The sequence below is a fragment of the Sphaerodactylus townsendi genome, linkage group LG01 (genome assembly GCF_021028975.2).
Source record: "Sphaerodactylus townsendi isolate TG3544 linkage group LG01, MPM_Stown_v2.3, whole genome shotgun sequence".
Classification (NCBI taxonomy): Eukaryota; Metazoa; Chordata; class Lepidosauria; order Squamata; family Sphaerodactylidae; genus Sphaerodactylus; species Sphaerodactylus townsendi.
In genome coordinates this window covers 190,636,130-190,654,897 of record NC_059425.1, presented here as the reverse complement: position 1 = coordinate 190,654,897, position 18,768 = coordinate 190,636,130, and the positions used below count along the sequence as shown (strand labels likewise).

The following is an 18,768-nucleotide window of genomic DNA, read 5'->3' as shown; positions in this document are numbered from 1 at the left end:
CCTTGACGGCAAATCCGTAATAAAATCCATGGAGATGACTGGGGCGGGAGGCCACCGGGAGAGCTTCAACGGAACCCATAGGACTTTCGGGGCGTTCTTAAGCTTCTGCACAAACGAGCAACGCTGTATCGTCTCAATGTCACTTTCGCGCCGCCGAGCGATAGGCGGGGCCCAAATGCCATTGAAGTCTTAAAAGAGGCCAAAATGTCCAGCCGGCGGGGCATCATGACCTCGAGAGAACCTGCTAACTACGGAGGAGGCATTTATATCCCATATGAAACGCATTCTCCAGGCAGGTAAGTCACGCTTCCTCCGCTGGTGGCTTTCAGCGCCAGCCACGCCTCCTCCGAGTTCGTGGAAAGGAAGACCAGGCGAATGGGTGGAAAGGAGAGTGGGCGTCTGAGATCGGTAGCCAGCCCCAGTGGAGAACCAGTCGCGGATATCCGTAAAGACGCTCCACCCCTCGAACTGAAAGTAGCGGGCGCTATCGCCAATTTTGTTGGTTTTCGGAAAAAAAATGGATGGCGAAAAGCGAAGAAATCGGCCGCGGAGTTGTTTTGCAGACATCTTGAGGGGTGAAGTGACCCAGGATTCTTGTGATCCGACCAAACTGCAGAAAGTTTAGCCCCTCAGCCAGTGGCGCCAGAAGTGGAAAGTGCTACTTTGATGGCGCAGTCTCTTTATCCTAGTCAGATTGGAAGTAGCACGGGAGAATTTCTTTGATAAATAAGCACCGCGGAACCAACCTATCATCTTTATTTCTCTGCAACAGGGCTGCACCAAAGCGCTTTGTCCGAGGCATCCACGTGAACTAAAGAAGATCTAGGTCAAGTGTTTTAGGATAGGTTGTTGAAGTAAAAAAGCTGATTTTACTAAATCGAAGGCTGTAGGCATTCTTTAGACCAGGAAGGGGCCGGGCGGCAGCCTGTGGGTCTTTACCCTTAGATGCGTAAGAGGTCTGTGAGTGGGACATTCTAGACCAGCATATGACCACCTTGCAATTTTCAATATCCTGACAGTTTGATGGGTCTGTGGCATTAGGTGTTTGCTGATGCCGTTAAATGGTTGCAGAGCTGAAAGCTGTGAAAAGTAAAATGTAACACAACTTGGGGCCCAGGGAAGGCACCAAACATTTTCTGCGGGTCTCTGCAGCATCTTCCCGGGAGGAGTCAGGTCTTTGAAGGGCACGGGAGCAGCTAGCTATTTGTGAGTGATTTCTGCAAGCAGGGCCGCCCATTTTTCCAGCTGGCTGATCCTTGTGGGCTCCCTGATCTCTGTTATCCAGGACATCAGTGTTGTGTTACATAAGCAAGATTTTGACTTCATGAACCAAGCCTATCGGAAGCCTTGAGGAATTGTCGCCATCTTGACGTGGGCTTTTGACTTGGGGGTCTGCATTTGGCTCGGGCTTTCCTGAAAAGTGAGGCCTCAGAGGTTAAGCAGGGTCAGTATTTGGATGGGAGACCACCAAGGAGGAGCCTGCAATGCACGGCTTCTCACTTGCCTTGAACGTCCCTTTCTGGGGCTCCATAAATTGGTTGCGACTTGAAGGCACTTTTGTACATATGTGAGTTGCGCTCTCCCATGTTAGCTGATCACTTGCCTGTGGCAGGGGGGCGGGGGTTGGTTGCTTATCCTAGCAATCAGAGGCCTAATACCATTTGGGCAGCCCACACATCCATGCCAAATCTTTAAAAAAGTATATGGATCCATATTGCTTTCCCTGGGAGACTGTACAGAAGGAATGAAATGAGAAGGTCCCCCCTTTTAAATAATAATTGCAGAACTTCTGTATCTGAAGCACTCGTTCTCTGCTGTTCCAGAGGGCAGGACCAGACCTTATGGTCTCATGTTACAAGAGGGCAGATTTCAGGAGAACATTAGGAGAAACTTCCCAATATTATGGAAATGAGCTGCCCGGGTGTCTCCCAAAAGGGGCTGTTTGAGCTTTGAATTTCCTACCTTGAGTAGACGGCTGAACGGAGTGGTCTACAAGACTCCCATCTAGTTTTAGGACTTGATGGGCGGTTCAGGTTAAAAGATGCAGAGCCTTGTATGTTTTCCGCAAGGGGCCATTCTCTTTTTACTATGGTTGCGTGTTGTGTTTTTGGATATACCTGGAGATGGGGGGTTGGGGGGTTGGGGGAAGGTGGGGTCTCAGGAGGGGAGGGATCTCAGCAGGGTATGACGCCATGGAGTTCATTCTCCAAAGCAGCTATTTTCTCCAGGGTAACTGATCTTGGTTGTCTGAGGAGATCAGCTTTAACCACAGGAGATCTCCATGCCCAGCTGAAAGCTGGCAACCCTTCTTTCTCTGTAAGAGGTAAAGTCACGATGCTGTTGCGTCAGAAATAAATAACCATCAAGCCCAACCCCCTGCAATGCAGGAACACACAATCAAAGCACTCCTGACATATGCTGATCCAGCCTTTGTTTAAAAACCCCCCAAAACCACTCTCCGAGGCAGTGAATTCCACTGTCGAACAGCCCTGACGGTCAGGAAGTTCTTCCTGATGTTTAGGTGGAATCTCTTTTCGTTCACCTTGAATCCATTACTCCGTGTCCTAGTCTCTGAGGCAGTAGAAAACAAGCTTGCTCCCTCTTCGACATGACATCCCTTCAAGTATTTAAACATGGTTATCATGTCACCCATTGACCTACGCTTCTCCAGATTAAACATCCCCAGCTCCCTAAGCCTCTCTTCGTAGTTTTACCCCTTCCCTTCTCTCGGGCCAGGGTTGGTGCCAGGTTTTAGGACCACTGGACAGAGAGTTCCCAGCCCCCGTAGCTTCTTCTACCCATTCTCAGACTTTCATACCTGCTCTCCCTCCCTTTCCCTGCCTACCTGCCTGCATTTTCCTGTGAGCTCTGCCGCTACCTGGGCACTGCCGACAGCCTTTACCCCAGAGGCCCTGGGCAGTGAGTGCAGTTGGGAGCAAATAAGTGTGTGGAGGGATCAACAGCAATGGGCCCTGCCCGGGGGCGTAACTAGGGAAAATGGAGCCCAGGATAGACTCTGAGTTTTCTGCCTCCCCATGGGCCCCCGTCATGCCCCCATGCCCCACTTACCTTAGCTGGCAGCAGGGCCTGGTGGGGTGTGGCCAGGCAAGGGTGCCTGGTGGTGGTCTCTGCTGGGCCTGGTGGGGCGGGGTGGGGGGGATGGAGGAGGGGTATCCCTACCCTGTCCTGTGGTAGTTACGCCACTGGCCCTGCCAGAACCCCGGGCATGCCGATGCCAGCCCCACCTCTGGCTGTTATTTTAAATCTTTGGTGTGATTATTATATCACAATATTAAATGCAGAGTTGCGCAAATAAATAGACAGAGGCAGTTGCTTACTGAAGAATAAAGTTTACTAGCTATAGAAGAAGGGGAGGGTAAACTTGGATACAAAACAAGTAAATAAATTTCTAACTAGCTAGCTCATTAGCTAGCTCCTGCTTACTATCACATGGCTAATAATCTACTAGAGAGCATGTGCAGAGAGAGAACAAAGAATATATACCTATTGTCTACGTACAGAACTGCATGTAGACCTGCTTGACCAATGGGGGTCAATTACCTGGTCACTGACTTCTGACTTCACTAACTAATTAGCATGCACAATATTAACTCCTTCATTACTGGATTGTGTGACTGGCATTTGCCAAATGCCAACAGCTGTCTTCATAGAAGTTGTTGCCTGTCATCTGTTGCAGGGTCTCCGAGCAAGGAGCCTCCTTCCCTTCTGATATTAAGCCACAGCTCAGCAGAACCAGATCAGGGAAAAGCCTCTTCGGTGGCATCCGTTCACCACAGCGGCAGTGAAGACCTTCTGGGAACATCTCATGAGCCCACCAAAGAGTCTTGTCATTCTGAGTATGTGCCAGACCAGAACTGTTCAGCCGGAGTTGTGCTGTTGTGTTGATAAACAAGCAGGTTCCATTTTGTTTTTTGTCAGACCCTGCCCTCCCTCAAGACCTGATTCCACAGTATCCTCTCCGGGTCATCCTGACGCTCCTCTTGAAACAAAACGGGAAGAAGACTCTGGCTCATTTATGGAGGCTGTGCAGCAGAAGCCCTTCCGACGTGAGTGAAGGTCTCATAAATACTCAAAAGGAAATATGGGCAAGTTCTCTGCAGTATGAATGTTGCCTTGTTACAAGTCTCTGAGTTGGGGCTTCTTCAAATAATAGCCACGGGTACCAACATCACCCTGTGCTTGTCGGAAGAAGCCTAGGGATACCTTTTTGCAAATCTCTGGCAGAGAAACAAAGAGTTAAAAATGAAACTGGGGGCAACCCCCCCCATCGTTAGCAATCTCACAGGGGCATAGTTAGGGAAAATGGAGCCTAGGGCAGACTCTGAGTTTTCTGCCTACCCTTGGGCCCCCGCACCTCCCTGTGCCCTACCCCCCATGCCCCACTTACCTTAGCCAGCGGTGGGGCCTGACAGGGTCAGTCAAGGTGAGGGGGGAAGAAGGAGGGGTGTGGGGTGATTTTATGCCCCTACATGACTCCAACAGTGGCCACTCAAGGCGCCTATCCTCACCCCTCCCCCTGGAAGCTACACCATTGTTGCAGTTGGGAAACTTCTGGAGATTTGGAGCTGAAGGCTGCAGAGGGCAGGATATGATGCCAGAGTTCCCACCCCCAAAAGCAGCCATTTTCTTTCAGGGAACTGCCTCAGGAGTTCTGCAAGCCCCACCTGGAGATTGACAACCTTAGTGCCTGACCATGGAAGGAAGCGAGTGGGGAGAAGGAGGGAGGGGGAAGGGAAGAAGGGAGAGACAGTGGGCACATCAAAGGGGAGAAAAGAAAACCAGAAACCTCAATGGATGGGGCCTGGGAGCTGGAGACATTGGGTGTGTGGGGGGGCGGGTAGTTAAGACAGGAGAAGGTGCAGGCCAGAAGATGGGGGATTGTAACGAACTAGAAAAGTCCAGGCCAAAGTAATCGTTCTCAGTTCTTTATTGTGTTGGCAATCATAGTCAGATACAGGCAATGTGAGGTCTGAGGCTCTCTGATAGTAGATTTTACACAGTGGCATTTCACATTCCCGCCAATACAGAATAAACAAAGCAAATACTCAAAGCAATACAGAATAAACAAAGCATAGTTTCACACAGGCAAGTAGAGATAACCTACAAACAAAAATCCCCATCCTAGGCAGAAAGCCAGAAGCAGCCAGCGGCCACCTCCCAAGGACAGATCACACACTAACCACATCCTGACATTCCACCCCTCCTAAGAACATAAGAACATAAGAACAAGCCAGCTGGATCAGACCAGAGTCCATCTAGTCCAGCTCTCTGCTACTCGCAGTGGCCCACCAGGTGCCTTTGGGAGCTCACGTGCAGGAGGTGAAAGCAATGGCCTTCTGTGGCTGTTGCTCCCGAGCACCTGGACTGTTAAGGCATTTGCAATCTCAGATCAAAGAGGATCAAGATTGGTAGCCATAAATCGACTTCTCCTCCATAAATCTGTCCAAGCCCCTTTTAAAGCTATATCCAGGTTAGTGGCCATCACCACCTCCTGTGGCAGCATATTCCAAACACCAATCACACGTTGCGTGAAGAAGTGTTTCCTTTTATTAGTTCTAATTCTTCCCCCCAGCATTTTCAATGAATGCCCCCTGGTTCTAGTATTGTGAGAAAGAGAGAAAAATTTCTCTCTGTCAACATTTTCTACCCCATGCATAATTTTATAGACTTCAATCCTTATCCCCCCTCAGACGTCTCCTCTCAAACCTAAAAGAGTCCCAAAGCTGGCTGTAACCTTTCCTCATAAGGAAGGTGCTGCAGTCCCTCAATCGTCGCCCTTCTCTGCACTTTTTCTATCTCTTCAATATCCTTTTTTGGATGTGGCGATAGAGACTGAACCTGATACTCCAAGTCTTGGTCGCACCACAGCTTTATATAAAGAGGCATGACAATCTTTGCAGTTTTATTCTCAATTCCTTTCCTAATTATGCTTGCATAGAGTTTGCCTTTTCTGCTGCCATACATTGAGTTGACATTCCCATGGAACTATCAACTAAGACGCCCAAATCCCTTTCCTGGTCTGTGACTGATAGCACTGACCCCTGTAGCATGTATGTGAAGTTTGGATTTTTTGCCCCTATGTGCATCACTTTGCATTTTGCTGAACTGCATTTGCCATTTCTTAGCCCACTCACCTAATTTATCAAGGTCAGCTTGGAGCTCCTCGCACCCAATCAACTTTGTGGTTCTCCACCACCCTACATAATTTGGTATCATCTGCAAACTTAGCCTGCACGCTACCCACCCCTACTTCCAAGGTCATTTATGAATAGGTTAAAGAGCACTGGTCCCCATCTGAGGATCCTTGGGGGACACCACTCCCTACATCTCTCCATTGTGAGAATTTCCCATTTACACCCACTCTTTGCTTCCTGTTTCTCAACCAGTTTTTAATCCATAGGAGGACTTCCCCTCTTATTCCTTCATTGCTGAGTTTTCTCAATAGTCTCTGGTGAGGAACTTTGTCAAAAGCCAAGATTCCCCTCCCCCCAGCTTGTGAGGGAAAGCTTTATGAAATGCAGTAACTAAGGTAGGGGTGTGAACATCCGAAGCATTGAAAACCCATCCATGAAACAAGATATTGTAAGTGCTGGAGGCGCATGCGGGAATCCAGGATAGCGTCGATCTCGTAATGCTTGTGGCCATCAATCAAAACTGGCGGAGGGCGTTCTGGAGGGCCGTGCCAGGCATCGAAATCTGGAGCCCGCTTGAGCAAACTGGAATAGAAAACAGGGTGAATATTGCTAAGAGTCTTAGGCAACTCAAGTTTAGCAGTTACATTATTAATAACTTGTACAACTCTAAAAGGACCAATAAACTTTTTCCCCAGTTTAAAATATTTATGTACATCACGGGGGTTTTTTGTAGACAAATACACCCAATCATTAACATGCAGAGGGTTTGTCTGCCTGAGTCTTTTGGGCTTCCTGAGCCTGGCGGAGAGCTATACCAATTGAGTCCCACCCCTTGACTATGGTTTGGATCCAGTCATTTAGTTCAGAGGGTTGCAAGGGATCAAAGCCCAACAGAGGAAATGGTGGGGCAGAGCGTCCAGAAACAACTTCAAAGGGAGTTTTCTTGGCGCTACTGTGCTCCGCATTATTGTACGCATATTCCGCAAAAGGCAGTAAGTCAGCCCAATTATCCTGATGGTAATTGGTGTAGCAACGCAGGTATTGTTCCAATGTCTGATTGTTCTGTTCTCTGGCCATCAGATTGCATGTGATATGGAGAAGACAACACGGGTTCAACCCCCAAAAACATTAAGAAGGCCTTCCAAAACTTGGAGATAAACTGAGGACCTCTGTCCGAAATCATCTTAGCGGGGGCAGAGTGCAAACGATAGATATGTTGAATGAACATTTTGCCAACTTGGGGGCTGAAGGGATGGTGGAACAAGGTATAAAATGAGCTTGTTTGGAAAACAAATCCACTACAACCCATAATACAGTATTGCCATGGCTCTCGGGTAGATCACTTATAAAATCCATGGAAATGACTTGCCACGGGTAGGAGGCAGGAGGAATGGGTTGTAATAAACTGTGGGATTTGCCAGGAATGGACGGCCTCTGCACATGTAGGACAGTCTTTTATGTACGCTTCAATATCCTTGCTCATAGAACGCCACCAAAATTGGTGGCGCAGTAAATGAAGCGTTTTCAAAAATCTGTTTAGCATCATGCCCAGCAAGGAGTACCTTCTTATGTAAAGAAGGCAGTATGTACCAACAGTCCCCCCTTCGCCATACCCCATCCTTTAAAACCAGTGAAGGATCATTTTCATTTTCCGGGACAGGGCTCCTCCCTGCTACAAGGAGGTCTTGTAAGAAAGGTGTAACAATGTCATTGTATAAGGGGGGAGTGATGGGCAGCAGGTCTGAAGGTGGAGCTGGACTGGGATGCACATGAGCTTGGGCTCTGGTGACAGCCTGCTAGGCCCACCGCGCCAGAAGATAAAAACCGTAGTCCGTGGAGCGGCATGTCAATGAAGTTTCTCTTTAGGAAGGCGGGAAAGGACGTCCGCCAAATGGTTGGTTTTCCTGGGGAAGAAATGTACTGGAAACTGGAAACGGGAGAAGAAATCCACCCATCGCAGTTGTTTAGTGGACATCTTGCTAGGAGTCGAAAGAGCCGCCAGGTTCTTGTGATCAGACCAAACCTGGAAGGGGTGTGTAGTCCCCTCCAACCAATGGCACCAAGTGCGAAGGGCTTCCTTAATAGCCGCAGACTCCTTATCCCCTACTGTCCAGTTCAGTTCCGGTCCAGAAAATTTCTTGGACAAATAAGTGCAAGGGGTAAGCTTACCGTCCTTATTTCTTTGCAAAAGGGCGGCGCCTAGCGCTTTATCAGAAGCATCCACATGAACCACAAAGGGAAGGGTCAGGATGTGCCAGGATAGGTTCCGTGGTAAATACGGTTTTGAGTTGCTGGAATGCGTCCTGACACTTGTCGGACCATGCAAGGGTCCTGTTTTTGTGGCTTGTGGCCCCTTACCCTTTGTGTGTAACAAATCAGTCAAAGGCAGTGCAATTTGGGTGAATTGTGGGATAAAATCACGGTAGAAATTTGCAAATCCCAGGAACGACTGCAGTTCCCGGCGGGATGATGGAGTGGGCCAGTTAGCCACCGCTTCCACCTTGGCAGGGTCCATCTCTAACCACATAGCCGAGACTCTGTATCCAAGAAAGTCCAATTTCTCCTGGTGGAAGGCGCATTTGGATAATTTTACTAATAAAGAGTTATCAAGGAGCCTTTGCAGTGCAGTCTGGACTAATTTAACGTGCTCCTCCTCATTCTCCGAATAAATCAACACATCATCCAAGTACACCACCACACCTTTAAACAACACATCTTGCAACACCTCATTGAACAGAGACATGAAAGCCCCAGGTGCCCCGTTTAATCCGAATGGCATTTCAAGATATTCAAACTGTCCAAACTTAGTATTAAAAGCAGTAAGATATTCATAGCCTTCGGCAATTCGGGCCCTATAATAAGCTTCTCGCAAGTCCAACTTAGTAAAAATCCGACCAGATCCTAAGGCATCCGATAAGTCCTTAATCAATGGCAAGGGATATTTATTGGATTTCAATACAGCATTTAAACCCCTATAATCAGTGCATAGTCTTAGGGAGCCATCTTTTTTCTTAACGAATAACACCGGTGCCGCATAAGTACTTCGGGTCACCATTTGGATGAAACCTCGTGCCAAGTTTTTATTCAAAAATGCCCGCAACTCAGCCTCTTCAGTAGGACTCATGCAATAAATCCGCCCTTTTGGGAGTCTGGCTCCCGGAATTAATTCAATTTTACAGTAAGTATCCTGGTGGGGCGGCAACTGATCGCACTCTTGTTCTTCAAACACCTTGGAAAGATCCCAATAGTGCTTTGGCACCCCGGGCAATTCCGGATGGGAGGCAACTTCAGAAACTGAGGCGGGGTAGTCATCTCAGGCGGTTCCCCTTCATGCATGTGGTCCCTGCAAGGTGAATCCATGAAATGGACTATTCAGGGTACCCAGCGGATGGTGGGATCATGTGTTTCCAACCAAGACATACCAAGGACTATTGGGTACCTTGCCAGCGGAGACCTCAGATAAAACTGGCTTGGGCGTTCCCAATGCTCTGCACATCGTGAAGAGTACAGGTTCAGTTTTTTGAAACGAGGCTGGCCCTCCCCCCACTGGACTCCACCATCCATTTTGAGTGAGCGAATGGGTTCTTGGCCAAGGGGATCAGTTCAAGTCCAAGTTCCTCTGCTATTTGCAGGCACATAAGGCCGTGGGAACAACCTGAGTCCACCAGGGCTCGTGCTGGAATATGGTTTTTTTTTTTGCTGGATTGGTCAAGGTAGTCATTAAAGTAATGGGGGTGCCATTATCACTCACCGCATCTTTGGGGGGCTTAGAGGTTTGAGGAACTGCCATAGAGAGTCCAACTTCTGCTAGGTTGTCCCCCTCAGGAAGATCTGATTCCTCTGCAGTCAGTGCTTTGGAAGCACCTTGTGATACCTTCGGAGTGGTTGAACAACGTGGTGGTTTGGCCATTGCTTTTTAGGTGGGGCCCCAGGTTTGGCTTTCTTTGGGCAGTTGGCAGCCATGTGTCCAGGTTCGCCACAGTACAGACAGAGACCTAATCGGCGGCGTCTCTCAGAGGTGGTTTCAGAAGTGGTAGTAGATGGACTCGTGGAGGTGGGTACTTTTTTCGCTGACACCAACGTTTGTTTAGGTGGTTGGGTTTGGTCACTGTCCCTTTAGAGCGATTGAGTCGGCCGGCGATGATACTTCTGACTTCGATCCACTTGGCTATGGTGCGGGGTTCATTGTTCATGACAACCCAACGACGAATCTTGGGGTCGACAGCTCCATAGAAGTACTCACATTTCATGCGATCTGGCCAATCAGGGATTTTACTGGCCGCAGCTCGAAATTGTCGGGCAAAGTTTGCAAATGGTCTGTTGCCCTGCTGGATCGTCTTTAAGGTTTTCTTAGCCTTCTCAATAACATCTCTGTCCTCGAAACGGAGATGCAGTCCTTGCAGTAGTTCTGTAAGGAATTCCATAGAAGCAGAAATAAAAGGCTTTTTGGTGTAAAAGACCGTTTATTCAGACATCCTAGAAAGCTCACGTACACGACGTGGCAGGAATAGGAGATCTCCCCGCCAGAAGCTAATAGGTTAATATAACTCTGTCCATCCCATCCCCCCTCCCGGATTCCCATGGGAACGGAGTTCTCATCTCTCTCACAGAGATAAGGTCTCCGCCAGAGTCTCCGCCGCAGATGCTGGCCCATCGCCCGGGTTATGGAATTCAGTCAAGGCCAGGCGGCTGTCCTGAACATCAACACCATTGAATCCTTTACACTCTGCCTCTTTAGAGAAAAACTTCCCCAGGTTTGTCGCGAGAAAGTCGCGGTTGGAAAGCAGAAACAGGGTAGAGGCGTCCAATATTTTCCGAGGAATAGACCTTATCATTGATTATACCCAGAGGAACATCCCACCCAAGAGACTTTCACAAATATTGCAAGCCGCTATGCGATTGCAAACGAGAGTCCAGGATGAAGCGCTAATTTCAGAATGCTTTGTGGCCATCAATTATAGTGCGGCGGGGTCTTCTCCATGGTCGTAAGCCAGGCATCGGAAAGCGGGAGCCTCCTTGAGCAAACTGGAATGAAAAGACAGGATGGATGGATTACTCAGAGAATTAGAGCCAAAGTCCAATCGGGCAGTGATATCATTAATCACTTTAGTAATCTGCAAAGGTCCCACCTGAATCTTTTGCCCAGTTTTTTGAAAAATTTATGTACGCGTCTCTGAGGATTTTTGGTAGACAAATACACTCCAGGCTTCCACATCGTAAAGGGAAATCCGAGCGCTTTCTTATCCGGCTGAAGTTTTTATGGGAGTCTTTGTAGCTCGCCGTAAAGGCAGTTCCGGACCGCTTTTCCACCCCTCGGCCAGAGATGAAATCCACTGTTGGAACTCTGGAGGGATTCAACGCCTCCGCCCAGGTAAAGCCGCGGCAACGGAGGGAAGGATGCGACCACTGTGACACAATAATTTGAAGGGGTTTTTTTTGGTACCGCTATAGAACCGCATTATTATAGGGCGGTATTCTGCAAACGGAATTAACTTCGCACCAGTTGTCTTGGTGATAGTTGAGGTGTAACAACGTAAATACTCGCTCCAGGGTTCTGTTCGATTTCTCTCCGACTTTCAATCGCCACTTTTGAAGGCGTAGAAGTGCAGACGTCGGGCGGCTCCCCAACAAGCCCAGGAAAGCTTTCCAGAAGCTTTGAAATGAATTGGGGCCCGCGGTTGCCGGAGACCACCTTATACTTGAGGGGCAGAGTGTATGACTTAAGCAAATATGCTGAATGAACGAGCACTGCACTAACTTAGGAGCGGAGGGATGACAGCTGGCACATGGCGAAATTAAACTTGTTGCGGAATAATACAAGTCCACCACCACCTTAGCCAAGACCGTGTACTTGCCTTGACTTTCTGGCAAATCCGTAATAAAATCCATGGAGATGATTCTCCCAGGGGCGGGAGGCCACTGGGAGAGGCTTCAACAGAACCCATGGGTTTTCCCCTGGACGCTCTTGGCTTCTGCACAAACAGAGCAACGCTTTAATATACGCCTCTACTGTCTCTTAGACATCGCTACTACTCAGAACTGATATGCGGGGCCCAAATGCCATTGAAGTCTTAAAAGAGGCGACAAAATGTCCAGCCGAAAGGGCATCATGACAGGCCTCGAGAGACCCGGGTTACTGAGGAGGAGGCACGTATATCCAACAACTGGCCAAACACCACATTCTCCAGGGCAGGTAAAGTCACGCTTCCTCCGCTGGTGGCTTTCGCTAAGAGTCTTCTCGGGCCTCCTCCGAAGTTCTCGTAGGGAAAGGAGAGACCAGGCTTGAAATGGGTGGAAAGGAGGAGTGGACGCCTGAGATCGAGTGACAGCCAGCCCCAATTGGGAGGGGGAGAGAACAGTCGCTGGATATCCCGCAAAGGCGCAGCTCCACCCTCCTCGAACTGCATGTAGAGCGCAAGATCAGCCAGTTTATTGGTTTTTCGGAAAAAAAATGGATGTTAAAGAGAAACGCGAAAAGAAATCGGCCCAACGGAGTTGTTTCCTTTGCAGACATCTTGAGAGGTGGAAAGGGACTGCCAAGATTCTTGTGATCCGACTCAAACTGCAGAAAGTGTTTAGCCCACTCCAGCCAGTGGCGCCAGAAGTGGAAAGTGCTACTTTGATGGCCGCAGTCTCTTTATCCCTACAGTCCAGATTGGAAGCTCAGCAATCGATAATCTCTTTGATAAATAAGCCCACAGAACCAGCATCTCATCTTCACTTCTCTGCAACAGGGCTGCACCCAGCGCTTTGTCCGAGGCATCCACGTGAACCACAAAAGGAAGATCTGGGTCAGGGTGGTTTAGGATAGGTTCGGGTAGTAAAAAAGCTGATTTTACTAATGTTGAAAGGCTGTCTGACATTCTTTAGACCAGGAAAGTAGGGGCCCCGGGCTTGCAGGCAGCCCAGGGTCTTTACCCTTAGATGCGTAAGAGGTCTGTGAGTGGGAGAGTCAGTTCAGCGAATCTCAGTATAAAGTCACAATAGAAATTAGTTAGCAAACCCTAGGAAAGATTGGAGTTCAGCCTTCCTATCGAGTAGGAAGTAAGTGCCATTGGAGGACTGCTTCAATCTTTAGCAGGATCCATTTTAGGCCCTCGGGCGCAGATCCGCAACCCAAATAGTGCGATAGAGGCTCTTGCGGAAACAACATTTAGAAAGTTTGGCAAAGAGGAGTTGTTGACCAAAGCGTTTTAATACTCAACCAAGGGTTTCATGCTCCTCCATGGTTTCAGAATAAATTAAACATGTCGCCTAAGTACACCACTACTCCCTTGTATAATAAATCATGTAGAACCTTGCGTGGATAAAGGGCCATAAAGCTCCGGGGCCCTACTTAACCCGAGATAATGGCATTATTAAGCATTCAAACTGTCCAAATTTCGGTGTTAAATGCAGCCAAATGTTCATAGCCTTCCTAACTACTGACCCTGTAGTAAGCTTCTCTCAGAGTCCAACTTAGTGAAAATGCCGCCCCTTGCCCACCTGCATCCTAAAAGGTCCTTGGATTAATGGCAAAGAGGTATTTATTGGACAGGGAAACTACGCATTGAGTCCCTCGGTAACTGCGTGCCAGAGCCTTAAAGACCCGGCCCTTTTAAAACAAATAATACAGGAGCAGCAGGTGTGTGTGTTTTGGTAGCTTTCATTCGTATGAACCCGCCGAGCAAAGGTTCTTGGCCTAGCTGGCACAAGTGCCTTCTCATCGGTGATGGGACTCATCGGTAGATTCTTACCCTTTAGCAGGCAGTTGAGCCCCTGGCTGTAATACCTATCTTTGCAGTCAGTGTCTCTATGGGAGTGGCAATTGATCGCATTCCTGTTCCTGAAATACTCTGGCCAAAATCTTGGTAGCAAGCCCGGTGGAATGCCGCAGACTCGGGAGCAATTAGAGCTGCATACATCGCCGACGAAGGCTAGGAGGTATGTCATTAGGAGGTGAGTTTTCCCCACCATGTATTCTCCGCAGGGAGTGGCCTTCAGTGAATTCTAAGATCCGCTCTTTCCACCTGAATTTTTTTAGTTCATGTAACAACAAACCATGGTAGCATGCCCAGGACTATGGAGTGCTCTTAGCCACCGGCTTCAGAATAAAAACTAATTTTCTCCCAATGGTCAAAGAGCGGAAGCGGAGGAGAACCGGTTGCTGCTTTTGAACTGGGCCGGGTCCTTCGGCCCTTCGAGAGGGCTGCCACCATTTGGGTGAAGCGGTATGGAAACTTAGCCAGGGGACTCGGCCTTAGTCCAAGTTTCCTTCCGCCACCCGGGGCCGCGATTAAACAATGGGAGCACCCAGAATCTACAAGGGCTGTGGCTATAATACGAGTGTGCTTTTAGCTGGGTTGGCCATGAATCGCTGAATGTCGTGAATGGGAGCTTTTCTGCCTTCACTCACCGTGATCTGGAGTCGAACCCATTATCCATGGGGGGGGCTGAAGAGAGGCAAACAGCTGCTTCCCCTCTTCTGGAGTGTCGCCTTCGCAATCATTTCAGGACGGTAGCCCGCTGGGGGCGTCCGGATTTGGCGTGGTGGTTTGGCAGATGGGGTGCGCTACGTGCGGAGGCTGTTGCTTCGTTTTTTTCGGGCAGTTGGTAGCTAGATGACCCGGTCCGCCCGTAGATAAACACATTAATAATCCCCAGACGGCGACGGCGCTCGGAGGTGGTTTACGGTGCAGAGGTTGCCGGAAGCTTGGCTTTATGCGAGTCGCCAGCTGACCCGGTCGTAAATGCGGGCGGTTTTAGGCGTATGCGGCCTCCGGCACGAAGCGTAATCCAAACGAGCGCCAATTTGAGATCCCAATTCTCGCATCCTAGAATCTCCAGCAATAGTATCGGGGGATCCGGAATAGAGGAACACCGTTTCACGCAGTTTGCCCGCCGCCGACATCCGAGAAGTATTCGACATTTCATGCGCTCAGGCTAATTTCAGAGGAGGGAGCCGGGCAGCTCGCCGCGACGTAAATTCATCGGCAATTCGGGCAAAGGAGCTGTTGTTTTGTTGAATAATAGATTTTGATGGTGCGCGGATGGCTTCATTTTCAGCAATCTCGGATCTTGGAAGCTTGCGCTCTAAGGTTTGGATAAGCGGTGTTCTCCGTGCGAGTATCCTCCCCTTGCAGATCAAAAAGAGTCACAAACCAGTCGTACGTCGCTTCCATCTGAAGAGCCGGAAGGAACCCATGTCCCGCATTTTTTCGCGTTCAGACAAATGCGCCATAGTCCTCCATGTGGGCATCGAAAGTTGTGGTGGATGAAGTAGGGGAGTTTGGAAGCGGTCCCATCAAAACGGGTAGGTATTGGAGGTCTGTAATATCCTCTCTCCACGCTCCCCTTGGTGATACCTCGCTAAAGCGGCGGTTGCACAGGGATTGAGGCAGCGGCGCAGGGAGGGCCAGCCGGAATGTGGCGCGGAGGTTAGGGGGCACCAACGCCGGGCGCCGGGCTGGGAATGTTGTTCTGGTGGGAGTGGCAGGTCTTTGGAAAGGTGGCAGATGCGCAAGCGATAGCAGGACCCAGCGTAGCTGCCAGCCTTAACTGGCGCTGGCTGCACCAGCGACAGCCGTGACTCCAACTTCAGGGCATCTTGTCCTGCTGCTTCTTTCCACGCTCCTTTTCCAAGGCGTTAAGTCTCTTTCCTTGCGAAGTCAAGGCATCCTGGTGCGCATAGTGCTGCTTTCTCTCGCTCCAGTTTGGGCCAGTTCGCTCCTCGCTGAATAGCTGCAGTTAGTTTCACTTTATGCACGCGATGGCTCCACCGCCGCTGCTGATTTTAAGTCCAGTTTGGAGTGTTCCAGGACCCTTATCATGGACTGATAGATTCTGCATATATTACACGTTGCAGCTGCGTCTTTGGCACGGTCCACCCGAAGCAGTTGGATTTCTTTGCGCCAGTTGTTACCACGGTCTTTTTGGTGGTTTTCACGCCTATTGCAGCGCTCGTTCTCGTTCCTTCTTCATATAGCTGGCGCTCATCGGGCTCCATGCTTCCTGGGCATTCTGCGAAGTCGCTCTTGCACTTCCTCTATCCCAGCTCTTTGATCGGCAGGGGGATTTGATCCGGATCGGGAAAGGCAGGGCTTTCTTCTCGATTCCTTCTTCATCAGAACCCAGCACCTGGTATCCACCGGGCGGCTCCGACGCCTCTTTGTAGCAGCTGCTGATCCGGATTCGTGTCCGGATCGGAAGTTGGCACGGATACCCCTCCCAATCCTCATATATAGTCCCTGCTTCACCGGTGGTTCGTAAGACGGAGCCCCAGTGCTATGCCACGGTGGATTCCGGGAGACATCATTAAAATACGAGTCCAGGAATCGCTCAATGGACTCCTGTGTTGCGCGTGATGAAAGGTGGTTTGCCAGGCCTGGCTCCTCCTGCGTGATAGGTTGCATCTGAGGTTTGTAATCCACTACGGAAAGCGGGCAGATATCCGATCCACAAGCTTCGCATCCATACAGACAGCGCATCAAACGACTCATGCAAGTCCACATGATCGTTTCCTCGTCCCTCGGCCCCAACGGAGTAAGGGAAGACTTCGTGTTGATGGTAGGACGGGGAAAGAGTTACCAAGCGCAGACCTCGCTTCTCCCACCGGGTTCCTCCAAATCCATAAGGGAAAGCTTCGGGAGCTCCTCTTTGGGGGCAATGACCTTTTATTCACAGATTCAGTAGGAATATTCAACCTCTCCATGCCGAGACACCACAGAGGTCCGCTGCACTGGGAAGATAGATGAATCAAAAGATTCCTGCCACAATGTAAGTGAATTCCATAGAAGCAGAAATAAAGGCTTTTTGGTGTAAAAGACCGTTTATTCCAGACATCCTAGAAAGCTCACTGCATACGACGTGGCAGGAATAGAGTCTCCGCGCCAGAAGCACAGGTTATAACTCTGTCCATCCCATCCCTCCTCGGATTCCAGCTGGGAACGGAGTTCTCATCTCTCTCGCCAGAGATAAGGTCTCCGCCAGAGTCTCCGCCGCCAGATGCTGGCTCCATCGGCCTGGTTATGGAATTCCAGTCAAGGCCAGGCTGACTGTCCTGAACATCAACACCATTGAATCCTTTGGCAGAAGTTCAGCCACTCGAATTCGAAGCTCCTCAGCGTCTGGATTCTAAACAATTCCACGGTTAAACCATTCTGAAGCGGCTTCTCCATCTTAATACTTTGAATCCAATTGTCGCCGAACGCTTTTCTCATTCGTGATCGAGCTGATACATATCATCATATTCTTGCATGTGGGCATCCAATTGAAGGATAAAATAGGGTAGTTTAGATGCTGTTCCATCAAAACGAGCAGGAATGTGAGGCCGGGGAAAGCCTCGACCTGGAGGTGCTGGGGGGATTGGGGCAGCTTGCTGCAACGGTATGGGTTGACCATAGCTCCGAGGCTGTGGTCTGGTGGGTCGGTCGTCCTTGGTTCGTGGGCGAGCCTGACTTGCCGCATCGCGCCAGCGGTCCGACCTCATGGTAGCCTGAATGGTGAGTTCCCGTGGGAGGTCAGCAGCAGCTACTCGTTCCCGTGCTTCCATGTCGATCAGGTCCCTCTCTTTCCGGATTAGTTCAGCCTGTTGCCTCTCTAGGGCCTCACGTTCACATTGGATATGGACGCGTTCAGCGTTTTGAGCGGCTGAACTTTTGGTTTGCACTTCCCGAACTGTTGCACTTCCCGAAGTTCTTGTTTGGACTGTTCTGCTGCCTGCAAAAGTTCACGTTCCTGTTGCTCCCGATCCATTTGAAGTTGACGATACAGCACTTCCCTTTCTCTGCCAAATTCTTCTCTTGGTTGAAACCGCTGATGAACATGATAATCAGTCAAGGCTTCACGGGCTTCCTGCCATTCACACTTGGCCCGTTCCAGTGCTGTGTGTTGCGCATGAAGGGTGAACGGGTCTGGATCATCACAGGGTCCCAGCCATCTTGGGTCATCTGCATCTCCATGGTGCGATGAACCGGCTCCTGGAGGGTCTAGAGGCTCCACCGGCTCATCCTCACCATAGGCACCAGGAGGAAGTGAGCCCAGGTGTGAAACATCCAAGTTCACCAAGGGTTCCCTTTCAGCGTCCTGGTCTGGCCAACGGGCTTCCGCACCCCTTTAGGGAGGGTCAGAGTCAAAAGATTCATGTTGGGGAAGTGCCATCCAGGTGGTTTGGGGTCGGGCCCCTGTGCTCTGCCACTGGCTGGTCACCACGGGATCTTCAAAATAACGATCCAGAAACCTTTCCATCGAGCCGTAAGTTGACCCGTGAATGGTAGATAAACCAATTTCCTCGGTCACCACTCTCATGACTGGTTTGTAATCCATGCAGCGGCGGGTGGTGAAATGCATTTCCACCGGAACACGATCCATGGCAGCCCCACCACCAACATCATAGGATTCACGTTGCACTGGAATGCAACCCATTGATACCGTATGGCGAGTCGCCCTCAAGGTAGCCTGTTCGACCTGCTCCTGCAACCTGAGGAAAGCAACAATCCAGCTGAGACAAGGTCGGGATAAGGCAACCAATGACAGAGGCTCTGCTTCTGGGTCCAAGTCCCGTTCAGACTCCTCTGGCACAGCTGGGTCAGGGGGAGAATAGATGGGACCCTCTTTGGGGGCCTCCGTCCTAATC

General features: G+C 49.8%; 1 protein-coding gene across 1 annotated transcript in view; it reads left to right on the top strand.

Annotated features, from left to right (window-relative positions):
* Positions 1 to 204: 204 nt before the first annotated feature.
* Positions 205 to 18,768, top strand: part of SPATS1 (spermatogenesis associated serine rich 1) — a 59,640-nt gene continuing 41,076 nt past the window's right edge. Inside the window, exons 1-4 of the mRNA XM_048506513.1 lie at positions 205 to 296; positions 330 to 445; positions 3,698 to 3,857; positions 3,940 to 4,067. Of these exons, the coding sequence (XP_048362470.1) occupies positions 205 to 296; positions 330 to 445; positions 3,698 to 3,857; positions 3,940 to 4,067 (496 nt within the window). The remainder of the gene's footprint in view (positions 297 to 329; positions 446 to 3,697; positions 3,858 to 3,939; positions 4,068 to 18,768) is intronic.